The following is a 22923-nucleotide window of genomic DNA, read 5'->3' as shown; positions in this document are numbered from 1 at the left end:
TTTTTAATGAATAGCTCTACATTAATGAGGAGCTTTTGTATCGCTACCATAACAAAACTTCGAAGAGCTTACTTAACCATAATGTGGTTATAATCTATTTTCTGCTTCCATTAATATTATCATTTTAATATAAAACAAGGGGAATGAATATACCACATGCATAATGTTGCAACTATAGAACTAATACGTAATCTGAACGAACTGTGTTTTGCAAGAATGTAATTTACTGGCGTAAAATTTTTTACACTGTTAAAGGTTAGTTCATATGGATGTTTTTTAGATGCGTTGGGAAGTTCTCCATGCATCGCAGTATCTTTCAGTGTTACTCTATTGCTCCATGTAACGACGTGGACCTGCAGCTCTTGGAGATATTTCAAATGCATTCGGACAATGTTATTGCCCAAATGTTGTCACGAAACTAAGCACTATCAGTTTGCCCAACCTCCTATCATAAAAATGCCATTTGAACAGCCATGCTTGTTATTAAAGGATTACATTTGCTTAAAGTAATTTTCGCAGAAGCTTTCGGTGAACTCATCTGGGATTGGACAGCCCGGAATTTAAACCGACTCAGGCCTTCTCAAATGGAACTTCAGCAGCAATTTTTATTTCCAGTAGCTTGGGAGTAAATTCCTAAAAGGACACCATTATACTCAATGTTAATTTTATCACATAAAAAATTGCTCAACACATGGAACTATGAAAACAGGAACCGACTCAAACTCTTCAAGACAAATGGACGGTGGAAGCAGATATTCAATTATTTACAAATTGCAGGAGTTATGCGAGGTGGGCGGGAAAGGAGAGAATAATTTAAGTGAAGAGGGCTTTGAGTTTGTCAAAGTCGATGGATGAGAGTCTGCGAAACTCCTCATTTACATCCTGACGCTTGACGAAGATGTCCACTGATGGTGTCGACTCGAGCCACTGTCGCAACACAGCTTCCTCGAAGGGACCCTCAATTCGTACATCTGCCTCTGCCGTCTTGGCCCGTTTCACCAACCACTTTGTTGCTGGCGTTACGCCTTCCTGCTTTTCTTCGGTTTCACCACCTTAGTAACAAAAGAAATGGGACCGTCTAGAGCTACCAATACAGCTGTTATTTGATATAAAGGAGACGGTAAGTGGGGATAATAACAGTAGAAGAACAACTTTATGGTATCAAAAGTTGTTTAGCCACCACGAAAAATAGTTACACAAAGAACCCAAACTCCAAAATTGGGGTGGTATTGTGAAAGTACATATATTAGGCGGTCGCGACGAAGCTCAAAAAACGTGGGGTTTTCCTCGGAATACGTACAACATCGAATGCCGCATAAGATTCAATGAGGATTAATAAATGAAAGTAAAAGACCAAATGAGGCTGTGTAAAACTTTAATACTAAATAGTGTTTTATGTGCCAGATAAAGTGCAAGCTGGAGGACAAGGAGCAAAATTTACCAACATTACTGCGTTGAAAACTGGCCAAAATAGACACGGCGGAGGAGGAACAAAATAAAATTTGTTGGAAACAGAGGGAACTAGTCGAAATGCACAAATAACGTAAGTTAGAGCCTCAACTATTATGTACTCTATGAAAATGTTTTATTATAGCAATTGGAAAAGTAGACGAACCATTAAATTAACGGTATTCAAAAACTAAATATTGAAATTGGCAGAGGGACTCATGTAGAACATTTTGCAGCAGTTAGAAGCAGGTCGCCATCTCAACTTTTGACCCTAGGTATCTGAGTGCGGGAGTGAGCCGGGACTACTAAGTCCCAATCTAGTCAGAAAGCTGTGCTTTGTTTAAAAAAAGTACACACGTGACGGCTCGATGCCCGCCTCATCATCAATTACAGCACCAAGAGCGTTCAATTCGTTTTCCTCGTTGTTCTGTGTCCGAGAAGCGACTAGATCCTCGATTACTTCTTTGGTTTTCTGGTAGATGTCGAAATCACCGCTGCCCAGCAGATCGTTGGCCAATTCAGTAAGACTCGCAAAGGCCTCAGCGTTTGCACTGTTCCGCAAAAAAAAAAAGAATTAAGGCGTTTACTATCGAATTTTTTAGCACGAGTGTATTGTGGTGTAGCATAAAAATTGAGGACATGAGCTAGCAACGAGAATGACTAGTCACTTTTCAAAGACACGTTGCAGTAAAAATAAGATCATTTTTAAATTTTTGAGTCGGAGATGGGCTTAAAAATGTTCAACAAGAACTGACCCATTTGAAAATACATCTTCGCGCTACGAAAACCAATACAAGATATTTCAGAGAAAGAAGCAGGTAGGACAAACCGGGACGATACTATGGAAGTCGAAGAGCTGCAAAAGCTATGATCTTAGCAGAAAATAGCAAAGTTGAAGGCAAAGCAAAATGATGTAATAAGACAAATCAAGATGGTTTCAATGTGATGCACAACAGAAAATGCAGACTGGATTTTTTTTGCCGTCAATTGAAAAATGTACATAGAAGTGTCTTCCACACAAAAAGACTCCACAAAAAGTTGGTAAAACCGCAATGCAAAACATGCAATAGAATTGGAGAGAATTTTGTGGAGAGGTGACTTCACCATGGACCGCTAGACAGGACATAATTTGGCCGTAATATAGCAGTTCAAATGGCCCAAAAAGTTTTTGTTAGAACATAGAAAAAGTCCACTACAGCGGAACAGTTTGGTATCTGAAAATGCAGGCTACAGAAACTCGAAGATGCAACTAAGATCCGTGGACTAAAAATACGGCCCTTTCAAAGAAAAGGCTTTGTGGGCGTATGAAATGCGTAGTACAGCCCATTAAACGCATTTAAGGAACGAGCTTTCGACACAAAAACACACTTCGAGATCCAGAACGAAATTAAGGGTACATAACAAAGGGGTAGCGCTATCGCATGCTTCTAGCTTTCGGATCCGAATAAGTGCTATAATTTGTAGCATGAACCCCATGCTCCTTTACTGAGATGACTGTCGAAAAGATTACTCGAAACTATGGTGCTTTGAGTTAGTATAAGATAGATAATATCTGATTAGCAAAACAAAATTTGGCTTCAACTTGAAGGAGTAGTCATTCTCAACACAAGGCGCATTTTGACCCAAAGGTTAGTCGACTTAACGTCAGAGATTTCAAAGAAACCCACCAATCACTCTCAGACACCATAAAAACAAGAAAACCAGTCTTAAACTACATATACAACAACCGACATACGCATCATCCGGTGAGAGAGTCTTCACGGCACTAGCAGTGCTGCCGTCCTTCCGGCGCATCCAGCTCCGTCCCTGAGCAGTGGAGGTGGCAGAGCGCTTCGGGCCGAGGCGGCGAAGGGCACGCAGCACCGTTTCGCCGGGCCGAAGGAGGGAGGCGGCACGGTGATAGAGCTCAGTCTGCAGATCAGCCGTTACTTCCGGTAACGCTTCCTCCTCAACTATTGTTGTCGCCTTAGGCCCACCACCGCCGCCTCCACCCGCCTGCTCGTTTCGACGCACTTCATTCCAATCGACGTCCTCTAACCAATTGTCACCCACGTCGTTGGTCTTTGAAAGTGAAAATAGACGATCGGGGAGACTATTAAGCAAAAGGATGGAACGAAGCTTTAACCTATAATACCAAGCAAGGAAAAACAACGGATGTCAAAGGACTAAGAGTGATAAGGACAATGCAGAAGTACTAATGATACTGAAATAAATGTACTAAACAATATTCTCCATGTGGCTGATCAGTGAAAGGTTGACAGTGGAGAGCAGAGGACCAGTAACGCAAAAGAACAGAAGATGGAATAACAAAGGACTAATTACAAAAAGGATGCAAAATAACAAACTCACTCGCTTGAAAATAAAGGTTCCACTTGCATCAAAATGGCCCTCCTCTTCCAACTCTTCACGCATATTGAAAGGAGTTATAACAATATCGCTATCAAAGCCAATTGTTTCAGGCTCTTGGCCAACTAGGAAGAAAGGCATTACAATTTCAAAAAGCTGATAATACTAGATTAAAAATTTTCATGACACCAAATATATGGCAAAAATAATGAACAACTTAAAAGCACTGGAATGGCATTCGATGACACAAAGCACCTTGCAATTCTGCCTCATCCATTCGTCCACCCTCTTCATCATCACCAATTTCTTCATCACTTTCCAGCGTATTCTTTGAAACTTTCTCTTTTTTGGGTCGTTTATCTTCGTCTTCTAAATGGACCGCATGACGCTTCACACTCGCCATTGGGGTCGTAGGCCAGTTTAATCATATGGTATATGTTTGGCTATTTAAATTCTGCATTTATAAAGTAGCCCAAACGCAGCAATGAAGCTATTAGAGTTGCATAAAGCTTGAAATTCGAATGCTAGATTTGCAAGCATCATGCCAGCAAATAAACCAAAAAGAATCCAAAGAAACACACAGTGAAACCCCCGGTCTTACAATTCGTAAGAAAATTTTTTTAAATTTGCGTCACACAAAAAAAATTAAATTGGAGCGAACCTTTGTTCAGATTTATGTGGCTTTATTAATTTACTTTAACTTCGCTTAACGTTTGCGGTCATTTCCTTCATACCAGCCTAAGTGGTTTGTGCAGGCATGATCTCGTCTGACCAACCAAGTTGCGTCACGCTGGAGACCAGGTATTTCGTCCGATTTAGGGTTTTTTAAATTATAGTCAGGGGTCTATAGTAATTGAGCTTTATTGGAAGCATGCGCCACGGACGTGTAGAAACTTTGCCGAATTGGCCAAACGTGAATACTACAACGGGGTTCCTTTTCATCGAGTTATTCGAGATTTCATGATCCAGGGGGGTGATCCAACAGGCACTGGACGTGGTGGTGCTTCCATATACGGACGCTACTTTGAAGATGAGATCAGTCCAGAGTTGAAACACACAGGTGGGCTTCGTTGCTATTGCCTAACTTTTCCTAGGCGCTGGGATAATTTCAATGGCCAACTCTGGTCCCAATACGAATGGAAGTCAATTCTTTATTACGCTAGCTCCAACGCAATGGCTTGATGGCAAGCACACAATATTTGGTCGGGTGAAGTCGGGAATGCAGGTTGTCAAGAGGTTAGGGATGATCGAGACCGATCCAAATGACAGGCCTGTCGAGCCAATCGTGATCAACCGCGCCTATCTCACCCCTGTTGCATAATGTTTCTATTTTATAATGTATATAAGATTGTTTCCAAAACATTCCCGCATTTATATTTGAGGCGATACACACCCGCTTTCGTCTTCAACTCGGCAACACCATTATTGGCATTTGGCATAAAACATTCAGGTACGTATTGAGGAGAATCGCATCACCATTTTGAATTGACTTGGATGTTTAAGTGACTTCAAGCTCTACTTCCGACCTATTCAGTTCCACATTATCCATAAAGTCGTAGATGTTCTATGTAGCTTCGCTGAAGCTGTTGCAAATTACTGTTTTGAACCGGCGTTGGATATTTGCTTCACTGGTCGACATAAAACGTTAGTTTTGAGTTGGGAGGGCCTTCCATCGCACGAGCTTGTTGTGGGGTGTTAGTGGCGCGATGAACTAGGCTCTGCCGTTCCCAGATCACTGTGAAGTTGGTGTGAAAGGCTCTGGCGGCGTCGCAGCTGTGATTTGCCCAAATATGCAGATGAAAAGCGGCTTGGGCACTCACCCATGCAAGGAATCGCTCACAGCACTAAAAATCCGCGGTAGGAAAACATTGGAAGGTGCCGATCGGGACTAGCGCGAACAGCCTGTTGGGGCGAGCCCACTATGTGAACCGGACGAGTGCAATGTCCAAATTGATTGCGGAATATGGGCGACAAGGCGGTATCCAACTTTCAAAAGGATAATCAATAAGCAAGCCAGAGAGGATCCGACCGCGCCACGTTGCACGTGATCGCCCAGGTTCATTGAATAATCTGCATACGCTAACTTTATTACCTCTAGCTACAGTTTATAAGTGGAGTAGAAGTTAGTTCTTGAGCACATTCTTGAGTATGCTGCAGTTTCTATTATAAACGGGTGTTTATTTTATACCACGTCAGAGTGGAACCGAACAGAGCCGAAAATGGACGGATATCTGGACGTTTTGCTCCAGCTCATCGATAGGCGAACGGACACGTACATAACACGGCTGGAAGAGTTGGTTGCCATTTCGAGCATTTCGGATGATATTAATCACCGACTGGACGTTCTGAAGGCTCTGCGTTGGTGTGGAATACGGCTAAAGAAGTAGGATTATTTATATTTTTATGACCATACTTATTTGAAACGAAGTTGAACGCTTAAATTGTGTCTTAGTGTCGCTGCAGCCAAACAGTAATGACGTCCTAGATTCAATTATTTAATGCAATTATTTTATTAAATATTCGACAAATTAACGCAATCTTTCCGAGGAAATTAAAGCACTTGACTTGTCTACCGGAAGACGAAAACTACGAAAATATTTTGCCATATTTTAATGGAATCATCAAACTTATGATTAAATATTTATTTGTGATTGTTACCCTGCAAATAAAATTCAATATTGAAACTAATTAAGATGCACATTCTAAACAATACTGCTTGACTGTACTTCTAAGGATGGAAGTAACTTAAGCTCTTTATCCACACAGTCGTACTTGGTAAAGTTAAAAAGAAGTAAACTGAGGAGATGAATTCTCTTATTTAAAAGTCTTTAGCCTAGTCGCTTTTTAATCGAAGTATAGAGACTGTAATGGAAACCCAATACGTCTGTTATTTTTGTTGCCAAACTACATCATTGCTGTCGTGGATGTTTTTCACAAACAGCATTTAGCAGAGATTTTGCCCCTAACATCCCATAAAACCTCTGTCATCGCCAATGACACTTTGACATTATAAGCAAATTTGTAACTTGAAAATAATTGGGTTGGAAAAATAATGCCGACCAGGATATTTTCAGCGTTTGAGATCACCTTCTATGGAAAACACCAACATACGATGCATACTATATTGACTAACTGGGCTTCAATTGGGCAACATTTACAGGTGTTGGACACAAAATACAAAAATATTTTGCCATCAATCAAAATGCTTCCTTCAAACCAGTCCTACCGTAGCATAATGCAGCATTGTGTTTCCCGCTGTAGGTTTGACATTCTAAACACTGCATCAATGAAGATTATGTGATTGTACCAATGCATGGTATTCACAGCCTATATAAGCTTTGGGACAAATATAGATCATGGAAGACGCATCAACCTACTTCGCCGTAGCACAGAGTTTGCTATCTGTTTGAACTCCCCATTCCATGAATACAAGATAATATAACTCGATGAAATTTGGGATGCAGAAGATTATATTTCACTGTCTTGGAGGGTTGGAAAACCGTCAGCGCTTGTGTGGAATAGCCCAACGATTACATTACGCAATTATGAAAAGATAATACTAATCTGGTGCCAGAGGCGCTCTTACAATTACGAGGATTTCAAAACCTATCGGCACATGTTCTAAATACTTTGTACCTGTTGAATTACATTAATATAAGAAATACATCGGCCTGATAAAGTGCAGAATCAAAAAGAAGTTTTCTTTCGCTACAGCATCGATTTCGATGTCGAATAACATTTATTAGCGGCGCTCAAGCTGCTTATTTGAAAATAACAGCAAATGCGTGATACTGGTTAAATGAAAGATACGTTTAAGCTAATTCAAAATCTTCAAAGACCCTATTCTATGAACTTGCCTATATATATATCGGTCTAATGAAAATGGAATCTAAAATGGCCCTCTTTTGTAAAGATATGGGTTTGGAACTCTGCTAGAAATCGTTTGAAAAGCTCAACATTTTGTTTAACAAATGCATGGGAGTATATTGGTCCGGTAAGGTGCCGATTTAAAAATTAGCTTTTAAAATATTACAACGCTTGTTGAAGATCTTCACAGATCCCGCTCAATCGCCATTCTGAAATGTGTCCATTTGGTTAGAAGTAGAAGCAGAAAAGACTCCCCTTACTACCGTATGAATTTTGGAATTGACTTGAGCTTAGTCAGACTACTCTTGGCCTTAATTCCATAGGTGGAAGTTTGCTCGTTCGATGCAACGCGGGCTATAGAGCGGTTTACTTTGCTATAGCATTAATTTCGAAGTCCACTACCACCTATCAGAGATACCCTAGGATTACACTCCATAATTTGAGATAGAATAAATCATTTAAATACTAAATGGAAAAAAGGATTCTTTGACTGTAGCATGGGTTTTGAGATCTGCTACCGTAATGTGGGCGACGAGGACATCTATGAGGGAGAGTCGTTGCCGCTGCACCCGACGGAACGGGTGCCGCTACCCTTCGTGCTGTGCGCCAGTCTGGGTCACGACCTCACCAAACGCACCCTTCTTATCTATGGCCACGTCGACGTAAAGGCCGTGACACCGCAGGAAGCCTGGGTCACGAACCCCTTCAAGCTCACCATTGTTGAAGGGCGCATGTATGGACGGGGCGTGGCTGACGACAAGGGACCCTTGCTGGGCTGGATCAATGCCATTGAGGCCTATATGGCAAGCCGCATCTTCAATTACTCGAAGTTATTTGCTCAGAATCGGAATCCCTGAACCGTAACCTTTTGTGCTTTGTCTGGGAGGATTTAAAAATGCCGCTTTATTGCTAAGGTTGTGGCTTAAAAGAGGACAATGAGTACCTACAAATATTCCTCCTTCAAATGACAATTTAAAACGCAAACTGAACGCTGTTTTATACAGACTTCAGTATGTAGTTGATAGCACTAATCTTCAGTTTTAAACTACTACTAATAGCCTTTGTAAAAAGAGACCAACAAATCTAATTTTTCGTTTAAAATAAACTCGATCCTTGAGGCAACAAACTTCTCGCACTCTGGATTATACGTTTGTGTCAAAATTAAGTCTCTATTCATGTTACATTCTCATTCAAGTGCTAATTATACAGATGTGACATGCGGAAGGCTTTGGCCGATCGGATGGACTACTTCTTCATTGCATTGCTTTATATGGTAGCTGTACATTATCACACTAGATTTTTCAGTACAATATCCTAAAGAGATTATCCGACTCGTAAAGCTTGATGCTTGTAAATCACACCTCTACATCCAAATTAGAACAGTAAATTTCCTATTTTCGACATTTCGAAAGTGTTCAAAATGTCACTTCTAGTAATTAACTACTGGCTTGTAATTCAAAATGCGTTGACCTGTCAATTAGGTTACTTTCATAGTCATGGAACAACAAAATTATGTTTAGATTTGTAATTCTTCAGAACTTATCATTGGCGTAACCTTTTGAATGGGTATCTTTTTATTTGAATTATAAGCATTTGATATTTACTTTTACGAAAACTGTTTCATCAAGGTCATTGGACTACCCGTGATTCTGTTTCTGGGATGGCCAATTTTTCCTACCATTTCGACTTTGTTTTGGGAGTTATCTAAATGATGTTTTTATAGCATGGTAATCTTTGATTCCATTAAGATTACCAGGTTTGACTCGCAGAATCGCCGATTTGGATGTTTGGCTTCGATGCATATTTTACAGAAGCAAAGGTGTCTTAACAGCGATTAAATTCCACACCACCCTGAGATTGGCAAAATACAACTTAAAGTATTTATAAAATAGCTTTATATCATAATCTGCGTGGAAGCATACAATATGCTTAGAATAAGAAGTAGGTATTTTTAGGTAGGAAAATTTGGCGAATATCTATGTGTACTTAGTACAAAAATGGAATTCTGTTTATTTGATTAGATTCACAAACACTACTTGGTCATCCTTCACTGGCTAGGTCATTACAAACTAATTCGTTGGCTGCATTTCATAAACGTATGCAACCTGTTGAAGCTGCATAGGTGTAGTTCCCGTAAACGCTTTTACAAATCCTATAAGTAGTTGTTATGCGGTCGACTTTTGGTACCTTTAGCAATGCAACATGGAGGTTCCGGTGAATGTGCGATTTCTAATTGAAGGTGGGGAAGAAACAGGCTCGGAGGGTCTTCCCGAGTTACTACAGGAGATGAAAAAGGATTTTCTGAAGGTGAATACCAATTCCATGCTGCAGTGTGTGGGCGACTACAACGTGTTTAAATTTTGCTGTATCACCGACATTAACTTGTCCTGAGATTAGATTCTTAAGTAAATTTATTTTCAAATCCAAACCTAAAACGATTGGAATGGGGCATGATGATACAACGTTTGGAATGTGTTAATAGTTAATTTTTAGAAGTGGGGTATCGTGTGTGGGGTAAAATGCCGTATTTTTGATTTTTTTGGTGATGGTAAAGCAACAAAATGAAAAATGTTATGGAGCCTAGAATCTCTGAAAGCTGTGCACAGGTACCCTTTCAACGGAACGCTCAATTTGTAAAAGTTACACAATATAGGTGTCGGTGAATCAACGCTTCCGCCTTGCTCGCGAATAAAGCCGGGCATTTTGTTGTATTTGTACTAGTGCCTTTATATTTATGCTTTTTAATTCATTTTAATAGTTTTATCTATTTATTCATTCTTAACTTAACTAATTTTGTATTATATGTTTCTGGAATTAAGTAAAGAAGCCCAGTATTAGGTTTGCGATTAAAACAAAGCAATCGCCTTGCTAGCACCCTTCTTCCATATGTAATTTTGACACAGACTGACAATAGATCAACATCATATAGAGTACGTTTTCGAATGACATCAAAACAGTCATGTTCCATTATTTAATGCACCATTTGATAACGTTTTGAGAAACTGCAATGCATGAGAAACTAGCCCAAGTCAGAAATACTCGATGTGGGAAGTTATTAGATGATATGTCTATATATATTTCCAGGTGTTAACAATGTTTAGTACATAACTTGCCTCTCGCTTGAGATTTTTCGATTCTGTTTGACCGATCACCACATTTATTTATTTGTCAAAGACATGTGGATTCAAATCATACGTGCACCGTGAAAGAATTATATGGAAAAATTATAAAAAGTGTTATCTTAGGTATTTAAAACCCAATCCAACTTTCATGAAACCGTGTATCCAAGTCCAGGGAAAAACATCTTTTAAAAGAGGAGAAAATGAGGCTAATTTGAACATGTCACCAAGTCTTTAAGGGATTGATGCAACTATAGTTTCGTATTTCAATTCGATCCTATATAATCAGTGTCTAATTTGCCTTACAACAGCATTCCTATACTGCAAATTTAATGTCTATTACTTGTTTCCTCCCTTACTAAGCACTTCGATCAAATCACTTCATTTTAGTCTACCTTAATGTGGCCGTTGACGTTTTCCTCCAACTTTAGGATATCGACTGTGTAGCGATTTCAGACAGCCACTGGCTGAACATAGACACACCCTGCTTAACCTACGGTCTTTGCGGTGTCATTTATTTCTACGTCTACGTCGAAGGCTCAAAACGTAATCTCCACTCCGGTTGCCACGGTGGCGCAATTCAGGAGCCATTAATCGACCTGCAAGCTCTGATGAGCTCTCTCATCAGTGAAAATGGAAAAGTTCTCATTCCAGGCGTCTACGATTACGTGAGGCGACCAGAGAAAGAAGAACTCGAGTAAGTCTCTTATTCCCTCCTCGATGTCTGTTGATTTTAGTTTTTGCTATTGTGAAACGTCCCTCCATTTCAAAGGCGTTTTGCAAAACTCGACTTCGACCCGGATACCTACACCAATCAAATACAAACTTGGGCACTCTACAGCAGGGATAAAGTGGAGATTTTACGAAGAAGATGGCTGTTGCCGTCAATTGAAATTCATGGAATCGAAAAGTCATTCGATTCAATGGGTGCCCCTACACTCATACCCAAAGAAGTGAGTTCGCCATTAGGAAAGTTGATGTTTGGTTAAGACTATGTTCCTGTCAGCATAGTTTTGATATTCAGTGGATAAACCGAGGTCCTCGTTTTGGTATGTTCCTGTCTACTTTATGGACAAGCTGAGTAAATACAAGCAGTCTGCTCTTCTATCGCTCTTGTACGTCAAGGAATTTCCGTGAAGTATTTAACTACTTTTGTTAGAAATAACAAAACAACGCAATTTCTAAGGTACACTGAAGTTTGGATGAGCTGCAAACCTGGCGTTACAATAGATTTAATTGGCATCAGACTAAGGTGAAAGAAATTAACTGAATCTGGTCATTAAAAGAAATTAGTCTGTAGTATGGGTCAAATACGATGCAAAATACGCTTTCCTAATATTAAAATTTGACATCTTTATGTACCGCCTCGAGTCATTCCTAAAGAAGAAAGAATATCTAATACCAGGGCGGAATGCGCATTGCTGATGTACAGAAGGTAGGGAGGTTACTGACATGGTCCGGAGGCCATGCCTCCAGAGAAAGCACAAAAGCGGAATCCTAAGTTCCTGTGAAACCAAATTGAAGATTTAAACAAATAATTGAAGCATCACATTCATTAGAGTAATGGAATGTCAATTTACGGTACTCGTTATTTTAACTAAAAAAACTGCTCCACCTCTTCTCTACCCAAAAGGAACAAAATGTCAATTGCACTTTTATCTGCGTTTTTAATGTTTTAACACGTTAGAGACTGCTTCTGGGTGATTTTAAACAAGATTTTATTACACGTATCAAACATGACAATGAATTTGGTAACCACTTAAGGCAGCTTAATTCCCCCTACAAACATAGCTTCACTCCATAGTCTGACTACTTGGGAACGGAAGCACAACCTCGGTTGATAGATAAAGTACAGATTGCTTGTTCAGCAAAATACTATTACACATTATTCCGCCTTGAAACATCATCAATGATTTACTTTTGACCATACGTTAAGCCCATGTCACGCTTTTTGGAAGTGATGGTAGATTTTATAAAGTACGGGAGAGATTACATAAAAGGTTCGTTTTGAGGATTTTGGATCTGTATTATTGAGTCCCAGTTAGTCCCAAAGACGTTTTAATACTTGACGGTCTTAAAAAATAACCCTTATTTATGCCGGTAATGAAAACTGGGATATTAGTGGCATGTGGACCATGAGCGCACTTCCACGTCACTACCATGGCAGCCGAAGTGCTTCATCGTAGGCTGCCGTCGTAAATAATTTTCGACTTCTACAATATCACAACATTAGATCAAATGAAATCATGAGCAAAACAAGACCCCAAGCAAACAGGAAACGCCCTTTGTTTTATTCATGACAGTGCACATCACAGGCTTTGATTTCTCATGCATTATGTTGGAAATAGTGTTAGACGCAGATCGATGACAATCACAATTCCTCGAAGAGTTTTTTAACAAATAACACATGTATCATAACTAGAAACTGCTACCATAACAGCAGTTTTAGCAGTTTGTCAAGGATTATTTTCATTCATTCAAGGTTCCGTTGATGACCAATATTTTAGACTTAGAATTAGAATCGTTGTCAAAAGTAGGCAAGGCTTCCATGGCTTTTTTTGTAAGTCTTCAGAGATTTTGTCCATTTGCAATAGATGTCTTTCATCTATGATACTGGGGCCCACTGTATAGTCAGCGCAGTAGGGAATTATTATTCCTTTAGAGTGTTTTCTAAAGCTCCCCAGAAATTAGCGGCCGAGTTATCCATAAAGAGTTCATGGGACATATAGGTGGAAGAAGAGCTGAGAGATGAGCAACATAGCTACTAACTAACAGTTTGGCAATCCACTTAGTCACATGCATTTGAAATCAATCCCGCTCTTTTCTTGTGCCATTTATTTACAGGTAATGGGAAAATTTTCACTTCGCCTGGTGCCAGACCAAAACCCACGATTCTTAGCAAATAGAGTGAAGTGTTACCTGGAGGAGGTGCACTTACGTCGATGCAGCGGCAATAAACTGAGAATCAAGGCCTTCAGTGACGGCCGGCCCTTCCTCGCCGACCAATCGTGTTCAAACTATCGCGCCGCATACGAGGCATTGAGGCACGTCTGGAAGAAGGAACCCGATCTCATTCGCGATGGTGCCACCATTTTTATGGCCGGGGCTCTCGAGGTGAGTCCGTTTTCCGCATCTGCTCACCCTTAGGGGCCTACGCCATTTAAAATTTAGTGTTCCCGTCCTCCTAAGGGAAGTTATTGGATGAGCAGATCTGGTCTGGAAGAATTTGGTTATTTAATTCAGAAGAGGTGATTTGCTGCTGACAGAAATGAATTGAATAGGAAGGTATACTACTAATATGGTGGTAGAAATCCATAGAGACTGAAGGCACTACCAAAAAGCCAATCCATTCCATCACGATCCTATTTGTCAGCCCTAGGATGCACTCATTGTGCGGGGTATAGTTTTGTTGAACTAGTAGCTTAAGATTTAAGTGCTCTCATTATTTCATTTCTTTTTACCCTAATCCTCCCAAATGCTTACTATAGTTATTCACAGTTCCTTGCGACATGCAAATCTTCTAAGGTGGTTTCATCCGTTCTCTAAGCTTATTGACCTCTTTTGAAACCTAATAAGCGAATCGTAAATGAAATATTGGGTCTCCTGCTAATTTGATTTCATGCTACGGACCAGGAAATGCCGAGCCAAATTCGCCTAAAAATTTAATAGTATTTCATTTCGTCCATTTCATGAGCCTATGTAAATTGTAACCTCCGCCGTTTTGCTTATTTTTCGTCAAAATTTTCCAATGAACTTTAAACAAACTAGAGAAATGGGATAACCTGAATTAATGGGAGTGATATATTTATTTATAAAATCAATTAGGTTTCGGCACCCCATTTCACTTTTGATGGCACTTCTAAGCAAAGTACGTTCAGCGAGTCGAAAGTGCCTTCCAAGGTTCCCAGTAGGGTGTCTTTGTAACGTTCGAGCTGCCTGTTAAGACGCTATGGGAGGCACGAGTATATAAATAAGCTTATAATAAGCATATGAAATGGCCGAGAATTCGGTAGCACAGATGGCATGAGCAGAGCTGCACGTCACCTGGGGAACAAAGGACCCATCGTCATTATTCAGTGTCGGTAATAATAACAGTATTTGGCGGATTAAAATTGGATGTAAGAATGAAATTAAGACCTCATAAAACACATTCGTTATCATGAGAAGCCATCCAACTATAAGAGTGTAGTGGCCCACTGCGTAGGCTGTAGACAAAACGAGGTTCAAAACTAACGAATAAGTGGCATAGTATGATATGACCCCTTTGGTCTACTTTCTGTTTGTATCCATTCTTTCAAACTTGTTATCTTCATGCGACCCTATTATATGCAACATTGTATCAATCGGGTCCTCTAATCTTTTTGCTTATAACCATACAAATGAATGAATGTGTGGATGTGTATGCATATATGTATTGAACTCATTTTTTGATTCGCAGTTTTGAATCGTTCAACTCTGGTCCCAGTTAATCTACCCCATCATACGGATTGGGGTATTTCTGTCGCGATTCTCAAAATTGTTCCAAAGTTACATTTGACCACCCACAGCAGACTCATTCCTTCAAATAAAGAACCAGAGTACTGTCTAACTAACCAAATCAGTATTGTGGTTTTACTAGGATTTAGTTGTTGTCACTGCCACTATTGTGGAAGCCTGGAGAAGGGATGGAAATCTGGTGGCGGCGCCGATGATATTAGTAGGGCTTTATGCCAATGAAGCGAGTCTGCATAAACATACACCAATCCTATTTTTTCATCGCAGTAGTGCATAATTATGCATTGCATAACGTTATTTGTAACAAGAATGCGACGTAGACTGATAATGTCGAAAAATGTCAGAGTTACTCAAATCTGGCCAAGTATGTTTCAAAGTATCTTGAATGGTGTTTGGAAAATTTGTCAAATTTTGGCAGGACCGATGTTCATATTCGGTTTGCAGATAGTACCATTTTCAAAGTGTGATCGCTTTTATAAATAGCATAAACGATACGTACAATGCTCACAGTAGGTGAGTATCCCATAAAATTCGCAAATCGCTAAAAATCCCCTTCCTAATCTGCGAGGATTCCCACATCAATAAAACGTTTACATGGTATGTAAGGGCCAACACCACAAACTAAGACTAATACATCCAGTTGGCGTTGCACCAGCTATTCATCCACTTTAACTGAAGTAGCTGCTAGACTTTAAATTAACTTGGTAAGAGCTGCTTTTTAGGTTTTGAAATAAGTGAATTTTTCATGAAATTTGGTTTTCATTTATCGTCAATAGCAGCACTGTTGATCCTCCAGAATGCAAAATGCCTCTATGAATGAGTGGTATTTTGATGATGGGAGTTCTGATAAAGGTTGTATTAATCGGTTCTCAATGCATGAGTTACTGAAACCTGTTCTTGCCCAAATTTGCATAACCTTTTAGTCAACTTTCTGTTTATTAGGAGGCCACGAATCGTGACGTAGTTTTGATTCCAATCAGTGAAAACCAGGATTTTATTCACGATGGACCTGAGTGGATGTCAGTGCGCAACTATATCAATGGTATCAAGGTATTCGCCACCTACCTGCACAAATTGCGCTGCCTTGGTCTAGCGGACCCAAAGGATGAAGCGAGAAAGCAGGACTTGCGTCTAAAGTGGCGCAAATATCTTTGGTAGACTCTTTCTTCCAAAATCCAACCACAAAAATAGGGGCCATGCTAGTCCCTCCCAGCTATTACTTGATCCTCCTTTTCCCCATCTTTCTCCTCGTGTTTGTAAAGGAAGCAAGATTTATCTCTTGAGCTTTCCTCTTTGACGCCATATTTTGAACGTCGAAAATATTGATTTGGAATGTTGATACCTTCCATTCCGAATATTAATTGATTTTGTTGGGGAAAAGCATTCAATTGAGTTTAGTGCAATCACAAAGATTCTGATCCTCAACAAGTTTTCACATGATTTATCAATTTTGACGTAAATTTTGACTCTAACATTTGAAAGCCTAAAAAATTGGTCGTTCCTTGTAAAGCAGAACAAGGTGTATATCTTTTAATAGAAGGAACCATATTTGTAAACATTTAGCTGATGTAATTTTATCTCAAAAACGTCTCGCTCAGTACAAGATTAAAAGTGGAGATCATAAACATTCGCTACGGAAGCAAAGTTTCAAAAGGGTGATATCGACTGATTCTAATTAAAAAACAAAGCTAGTATTCGGTATATGTAGATAAAATGAGAAAAAATTAAGTGGTTTAAAAATGCATTTGTATCGCACCTATCTTCATCGCTAACCCCTTCTACCTTCGGTTTCAGGTACCTGGATCGAGAAGACACTCTGTATTGTGGGGAAGTTGGATGATACAAACAATTTAGGTTTTATAAGAACTTGTAATTTGTCTCCTCCTTGGGGGTCGGTAGCCCCTTTCTGGTCACTGAGGTGGTTAAAATTAGTGTTTTCGCCACCTAAATGTGTTCAAATAAACATGTACTGTCATGCCATTTAAATGACTGGAAAAACTCAAAGAAGCAGTCACAAAACCCAGTGTTGTAATGTCGATGAAGTGATCATCCATTATCAAAAATGCTTCATATTTTATTTGGCAAAGTATCTTCCTAGTACATTTTTAATCGATTGGTGTTTTTGGAATGTTAAAAATGGAAACATTTTCTTGATGGGAAATCATACTAATCACAATACATTTTAACTCATTGCCGAAGACGTTATTTAACTTTGTCTATTGTTGCTGCCTTCGATCAACCATGAATTTGTTATAGATTCCTAAAAAAACTACGAATATAGCCTGCGTTGCCTTTCCTTGTTGAAAACTCTCTAAATAGAAGGGAATAATTAATATATTTTGACGCCTTTCATGATGAGAGAATTTGAAATGAAAATGCGAAGCATTATCATAAGTGTAGGCAAATGTTTCACGCCCCGAGACTTACGTGAAGATAAAGTAGACATAATGCTCGGTCAAGATACTTATTGTCGACCTGCAGAAGGGATGTGTTTTATTGGTGTGGCACGGGGACAGGCTGCCCAGCACAGATACAGCGGCGAAGCCCCTAAGTGGCCCACTACCGAAACCAAGAGTTAAGCAAAAATTGACGTATTGCGAATATGGTATTCAAGCCACGCTATAATATTTCCCGAAAGAATTTTAATAAGTTTTGATGACCCAAAAACTCAAAAAATTTCAAAACAGTTGCATGGGTGGCAAAAATAGACAACTAGGTGCTTTTGAGTCAATCGTTCTAACGATTTGATGTCAGTTGTAGTTCCGAAAGAGATCCTAAATCAGCAAATATTTTTGATTTCCGTTCTGAGATGCATATTAAGGCTGGTGTAATTTTGTAACACAGGACATATAGCATTTGGTGTTGAATAACTCTTTGTTTTGTTATAAAATGAATGTAACTTGGACAGAAAATTCAAGGAAGAATAAATACATAAATAGTTCATATTTGCAAAAATGCCTTAATACTAAGAAACAGTGATAGTATTCTAGAAATACAAAGCCTTTAGAGTTGTCAGTTGGTCCCTAGTGAAGTTTTTGTATGCAAATTTCAGAAAACCAACCACACTTTAGTTGTTGTTGTGGTGAGTTTTTGGTGAGGACTTGTTTAAGCACCAATAATGACCGAGTTTTAAGAGTAAAGCACACACTCTAACGCCTAGTTTTGAATATTCATAAATAGATAATCGACCACTGGTCTAAAGGCGCCGTCTTTCAACCTGCCGTTACATCCAGCTGTAGCCCTGGGTGGAAGGAAAAGTTGTGAAATAAAAAGATTAGTGGGGGCCAAGAAATAGTATGCAGTTTTCCCCAGGCCAAAATCTTCACGTTTCATATTTGCGAATACAGCATTGATCGCCTAGGGGCTTTCAGTCTTGTCCACTCAGGCCGACTTATGGCCAAAGAACTGGCCAATAACTAGGTAGGGTTCCTCCCATTGGATGTCTACTGGCAACGCTACGGAGCAGCTCTCAAGAGACCTCTGATATAAGGTAAGTGCATGTGAAGGTGGATGGCTTAGAAGAGTCGTAAATTTCAGTGAGTTAGTAGCACTTTTTTACATTTTTGCATTTCTTTCTACCTTATCGTCAGCTCTCATATTCTTAAGATTTGGAATGCGGATATTATATCAAGGAATAACTAGTACATTACAGGATGAAACTTTAGGCCATTTGCTCGAACAGAGAAAATGAATTTAACAAACATCGGTGTATCACGATGGTAGTTTACCGCAAAAAGAAAACTAGAAAGTTACGTAGATTGTTGGACCTTTTTCGGGCATGAGGACTTTACCATTAGAAACGTTCTTTTTATAATGCCTTGCGTTTCACTTTTAAATTCGTTGGTGAAATTCGAACAATAAACGAAGACAATGGGCTCAAGTAACTTTGATTGTTTCCTTGTAATAACAAAGCGTAAATGATTTGTTAAAATAATGCTGGTTGGTACAACCATTCCATCCATGAAACTCAATGCTAAGATATTAAACGTTTATTGAATGTAGTTTTTTTCCGCACATCAATTGAGGTCCACCATTACTTGCATTGAGTATTTCTTATAATTTGAGGAGACCGGTAAGGCATCTAATTGAGAGGCAACTACATCAGGGAGTTTACATTTTTATAACGTTTTGTAGTACAATCGTAAAAATAAAATTCCAAACACCATTTCTTAGTGCAAATTATATTTCGCACATTTTTCTGCACTAATTCTAAGTACTTTCGGAAAATGCTCATAGTTTCCTTTTTTAACCTCATCTTTTGTATGAGTGGTATATTTAAAACGACAAGCATATACAGGCTCAATCATAGTTCTTCCATTAATTACTACCTATTTGGGGCTGTATTCGAAGAGAAATTGCGAAAGTGTGTGACGGTCGGTCCATGTAGCAAGAGAAACAAATAAAATTTTTAAATAGTGCTTAAATTTTGATTATTTAATTTGTTAGAAGACGTTAACAGACCCAGAAAATATTGGAACAGTTCACATTTGTTCTGCGAAAAGAATACTGCTTGTATGTACATATGTTTATAACCTCAGGTAGGCGGCCATTTTGGTAGTGTAAGATCTGTATGTAAATAAAAGGACGGTTGATGCAGCCACATATTACAGTTGCAAAAATCCAAGTATCTACAGAAGACTCTCTTAGGTTCTGTGTAATGGAGGCTGGATCTTTTAAGAACAAATAAATGAACTGGGAAATCTGCACTAATCATGTGAAGGCAAAAACTATTGACTGAAGACTTAGACCGGTTAGGGTTTGTGGAGAGTGAGGAAGCAAATAGAACTTACAGATAAATCGCTTAAAAAAACTGATATTTGCTGCGAAGTCGATTCAAACGACCCTCGAAATTCTAATTTCCTGAAATGTGGTTGCAAGCACCTCTCTTGGACAGAAGAATTTGTGAATCAACGATCAATTTTTGTACAAAATACAATTTTCTTACCAACTAAGATTGCATTTTTATGTTTCTTTGTTAATTAAATATGTACGAAGATAGTGCTGGTAAGAATACTCAATATACGCTTAAAGCTACGAATGCATTCAACATTACCTTATTTAAGTCATTGTTTTTAATTAGTGACATTGAGTCCCATTAAGGGTGTTAGGTGTATATGTGTCCGAATACGCAGCTTAGTATCGCGTTAAACGGTTGCTTATATGATGTGCAGGACGACAGCAGCTGCGATGAAAACATCAACGGCTGAATTAATCTGTAATTTTTACATGATAGATGCGTCTCTGAGATCCGCTTTCGTTCATCAAAACATTCACTTGCATCTCAAGTTTCAAATTCACCTAATCGAACAGACACGAAGCCTGGCAAATTATAAAGAGTGACTTCGGTGTTTGAGAGCACTATTTGTGATAACCATCCACTTCGAAGTTGGACTACCATTAACGCTTGAAGCTTGTAAAAAACGAATCAACGTCTCTATTTTAGCTAAACCAACCTATTATAAATCAGGCACAAACCCTAAATTTATTTATTTTTCAGATGGTAGACACACAGATACAATGGCGGCAAGTTTAGATTCGGTCGCTCGCTTACGAGAAAAAGGAGAATTGGCAGAACTTTTGACTAAAAACGAGGGCACTAATTTCCTCTACGACCGTGACAAAGTAAAGTGACTTGGAGTTTGACAAAAATCTACGCTTTTAGCAATTTTGCATATGAGTGTGAAACCTTGATTAAAGCACAGTACAAATCTACCATTTGATTCTTTTGAGGGATTTTAAATGGTTTTGATAAAAGAGGAACTAAAAGTAAGCATAAAATGCGCGTAGATGTTTGTAATAACTCAGTTATATCGCAATGAATGTCAAGAAATGAATGAGATCCTTTTTTAATATTTCTCATTTTGTTTAGGATGGTAACAGCTTGACTCACTTGGCAGCTTTACATGGGAATGTTCCATTACTTCGTTTCCTCATGAAAAGCAGCAAAATTGAAATAGAAGCACGTAATGTGGTGAGTGGATTCAATTGCACAGGATTGCCCTTTCGTAAGTTTTAATTATGGAACTGCAGGTTATCTTCATAATTTTAGTAATTGGAAGTTGGTAAATCTATCTATTACTGCCGTTTAATTTTAATCAGACTAATACACCTCATTTTGTAGCTCGACCAAACACCGCTGTTCTTTGCCATTCTCGCCAGCTCCGTTGAAACTGCACGTTTCTTCCTCGAGGCTGGAGCCTCGTTCGACGTCGCAGATGCTGTGAGTGTACACCGTATTTGCATAATCGCTATTAAGAGAGCATAGTTGTCCGCTTCCAATCATTGGGACTTTCGTTACCACAGGAAACCCCGTGATACATGCAAGACCGTGATCAATAATCCTTTGGCCGCTGTGGTTTTCTTTTTACTGTCCCAGCATAAGCGAATAATTACTATGGATGAAATTTTCTAAAATCGACTCACACCTCATTGTTTGTTATTAGTACTGTTTCAAAAGAAAATTCGTAACAATTTCAATCAAAATATCACTCTAATTTGTTGGAGTTTTGTTCAAACGAGTCTTTGGGAGAGATAAGCAGCTTCTTTGGTACCCATTGTCATAACAATTGCAAATGGTACTGCTCTTCATCCATGCTATTTAAAAAAGAGATTATTTTTTTTGTGGAAGACATTGAAACAGGACGTTTTTTTTGTAGAATGGCGAAACGGTTGTTCATATTTCGGCTAAGGCTAACAACCTCGAAATAACCGAGTTCATATCCACAGTTGGTACCAATTTAAATTGCGTAAATATTGTAAGTGACGATAAAGGGCCTTTCTTATTTAAAAATAAGGTTTATTTACGAATAGACATTTTACTTTTCTGCTTCTTTGACTTTTGTTTATTGGTCTCTAAGTGACATAATAATGAGTAGGAATGGGATGTATGAAGTGTTGGGCTTACAGTAAATAAAAATTGCTCTAATTGGAGTTTAAAACCCATAGAATTTTGTACGACTGTTGCATTTTAGATGGAAGAATCCGCATTACACGTTGCATGTAGGCTGAATAACCTCAGAAGCGTAATAGCACTTTCTGCGGCTGGCGTCAATCCAAACACAGTTTCTGGTGTGAGTTTATGCCTCTGAAAGACCTGTAGAATCAGTTTAGTTCAACATTGGAAATGAAATAAGGGTATGCTAAAATATTTTAGAAGGGTGACACAGCACTTCATTTGGCCGTTCAAAATGGTTCCCACGAAATCGTCCGTGTGTTACTTGGAAGAGGAACGAATCCTAATATTTCCGACAAGGTAAACGAGCATCCAATACGTTGCAGATCCCTTTTTATGCCCTAAGCCACTAATTTTAGATTTTTTTAGAATGGCAATCTGCCTCTGCACATCGCGTGTGCTAATGGGGATCTAGCCATTACCCACCTATTATGTGAAAGTGGATCACGAGTCAATGCCCATAATCACGTAAATTCTCCTACTTGATCTAATCCTCTCGTATGCAGGATCAGCTCAGTCCGTTACATTTGGCTGCCAAATCTGGTAACCTAGAACTAGTTCGAGGGCTTTTATTTTATGGAGCTGATTCCGCGTCTCCCAATGGAGTGAGTGTTTTGTGGTATTTTTAATGGTGATCCATTTAGCTGGGGATCACAGCGGATGTCACAGCCTATGCCCTTGGTCACAATGACGTTG

At 39.1% G+C, this 22923-nt stretch overlaps 5 protein-coding genes across 5 annotated transcripts in view; 4 read left to right on the top strand and 1 right to left on the bottom strand. All coding sequences in view use genetic code 11, as the record gives it.

The window, feature by feature from the left end:
• Window positions 1-813: 813 nt before the first annotated feature.
• Window positions 814-4198, bottom strand: EGR_00986 (LIN1-like protein; the record flags this gene model as incomplete). The annotated part of the gene is made up of 5 exons (XM_024490235.1): window positions 814-1052; window positions 1807-2000; window positions 3185-3510; window positions 3799-3920; window positions 4051-4198. The coding sequence occupies 5 exons, from the start codon at window positions 4196-4198 to the stop codon at window positions 814-816; spliced, it is 1029 nt and encodes a 342-aa protein (XP_024355638.1).
• Window positions 4199-4552: 354 nt separating this feature from the next.
• EGR_00985 (Peptidyl-prolyl cis-trans isomerase-like protein) lies at window positions 4553-5116 on the top strand (the record flags this gene model as incomplete). Its single annotated transcript, XM_024490234.1, has 3 exons — window positions 4553-4596; window positions 4632-4855; window positions 4890-5116. 3 exons carry the CDS (start codon window positions 4553-4555, stop codon window positions 5114-5116), a joined length of 495 nt encoding a protein of 164 aa, XP_024355637.1.
• Window positions 5117-5354: 238 nt separating this feature from the next.
• Window positions 5355-6487, top strand: EGR_00984 (hypothetical protein; the record flags this gene model as incomplete). The annotated part of the gene is made up of 2 exons (XM_024490233.1): window positions 5355-5426; window positions 6281-6487. 2 exons carry the CDS (start codon window positions 5355-5357, stop codon window positions 6485-6487), a joined length of 279 nt encoding a protein of 92 aa, XP_024355636.1.
• A 1672-nt stretch (window positions 6488-8159) lies between these two features.
• Window positions 8160-16433, top strand: EGR_00983 (Cytosolic non-specific dipeptidase; the record flags this gene model as incomplete). Its single annotated transcript, XM_024490232.1, has 7 exons — window positions 8160-8491; window positions 8667-8676; window positions 9856-9969; window positions 11213-11478; window positions 11554-11734; window positions 13626-13895; window positions 16218-16433. The coding sequence occupies 7 exons, from the start codon at window positions 8160-8162 to the stop codon at window positions 16431-16433; spliced, it is 1389 nt and encodes a 462-aa protein (XP_024355635.1).
• Window positions 16434-20792: 4359 nt separating this feature from the next.
• Window positions 20793-22923, top strand: part of EGR_00982 (Death-associated protein kinase) — a gene marked incomplete at both ends in the record, with an annotated part of 10134 nt that continues 8003 nt past the window's right edge. The window contains 6 exons of the mRNA XM_024490231.1: window positions 20793-20897; window positions 21397-21495; window positions 22247-22345; window positions 22429-22527; window positions 22597-22695; window positions 22734-22832. Coding sequence (XP_024355634.1) covers window positions 20793-20897; window positions 21397-21495; window positions 22247-22345; window positions 22429-22527; window positions 22597-22695; window positions 22734-22832 — 600 coding nt within the window. The remainder of the gene's footprint in view (window positions 20898-21396; window positions 21496-22246; window positions 22346-22428; window positions 22528-22596; window positions 22696-22733; window positions 22833-22923) is intronic.

This window comes from Echinococcus granulosus (genome assembly GCF_000524195.1).
Source record: "Echinococcus granulosus chromosome Unknown EG_S00003, whole genome shotgun sequence".
NCBI classification, from domain to species: Eukaryota; Metazoa; Platyhelminthes; class Cestoda; order Cyclophyllidea; family Taeniidae; genus Echinococcus; species Echinococcus granulosus.
This window is presented reverse-complemented; position numbering and strand designations above follow the sequence as displayed.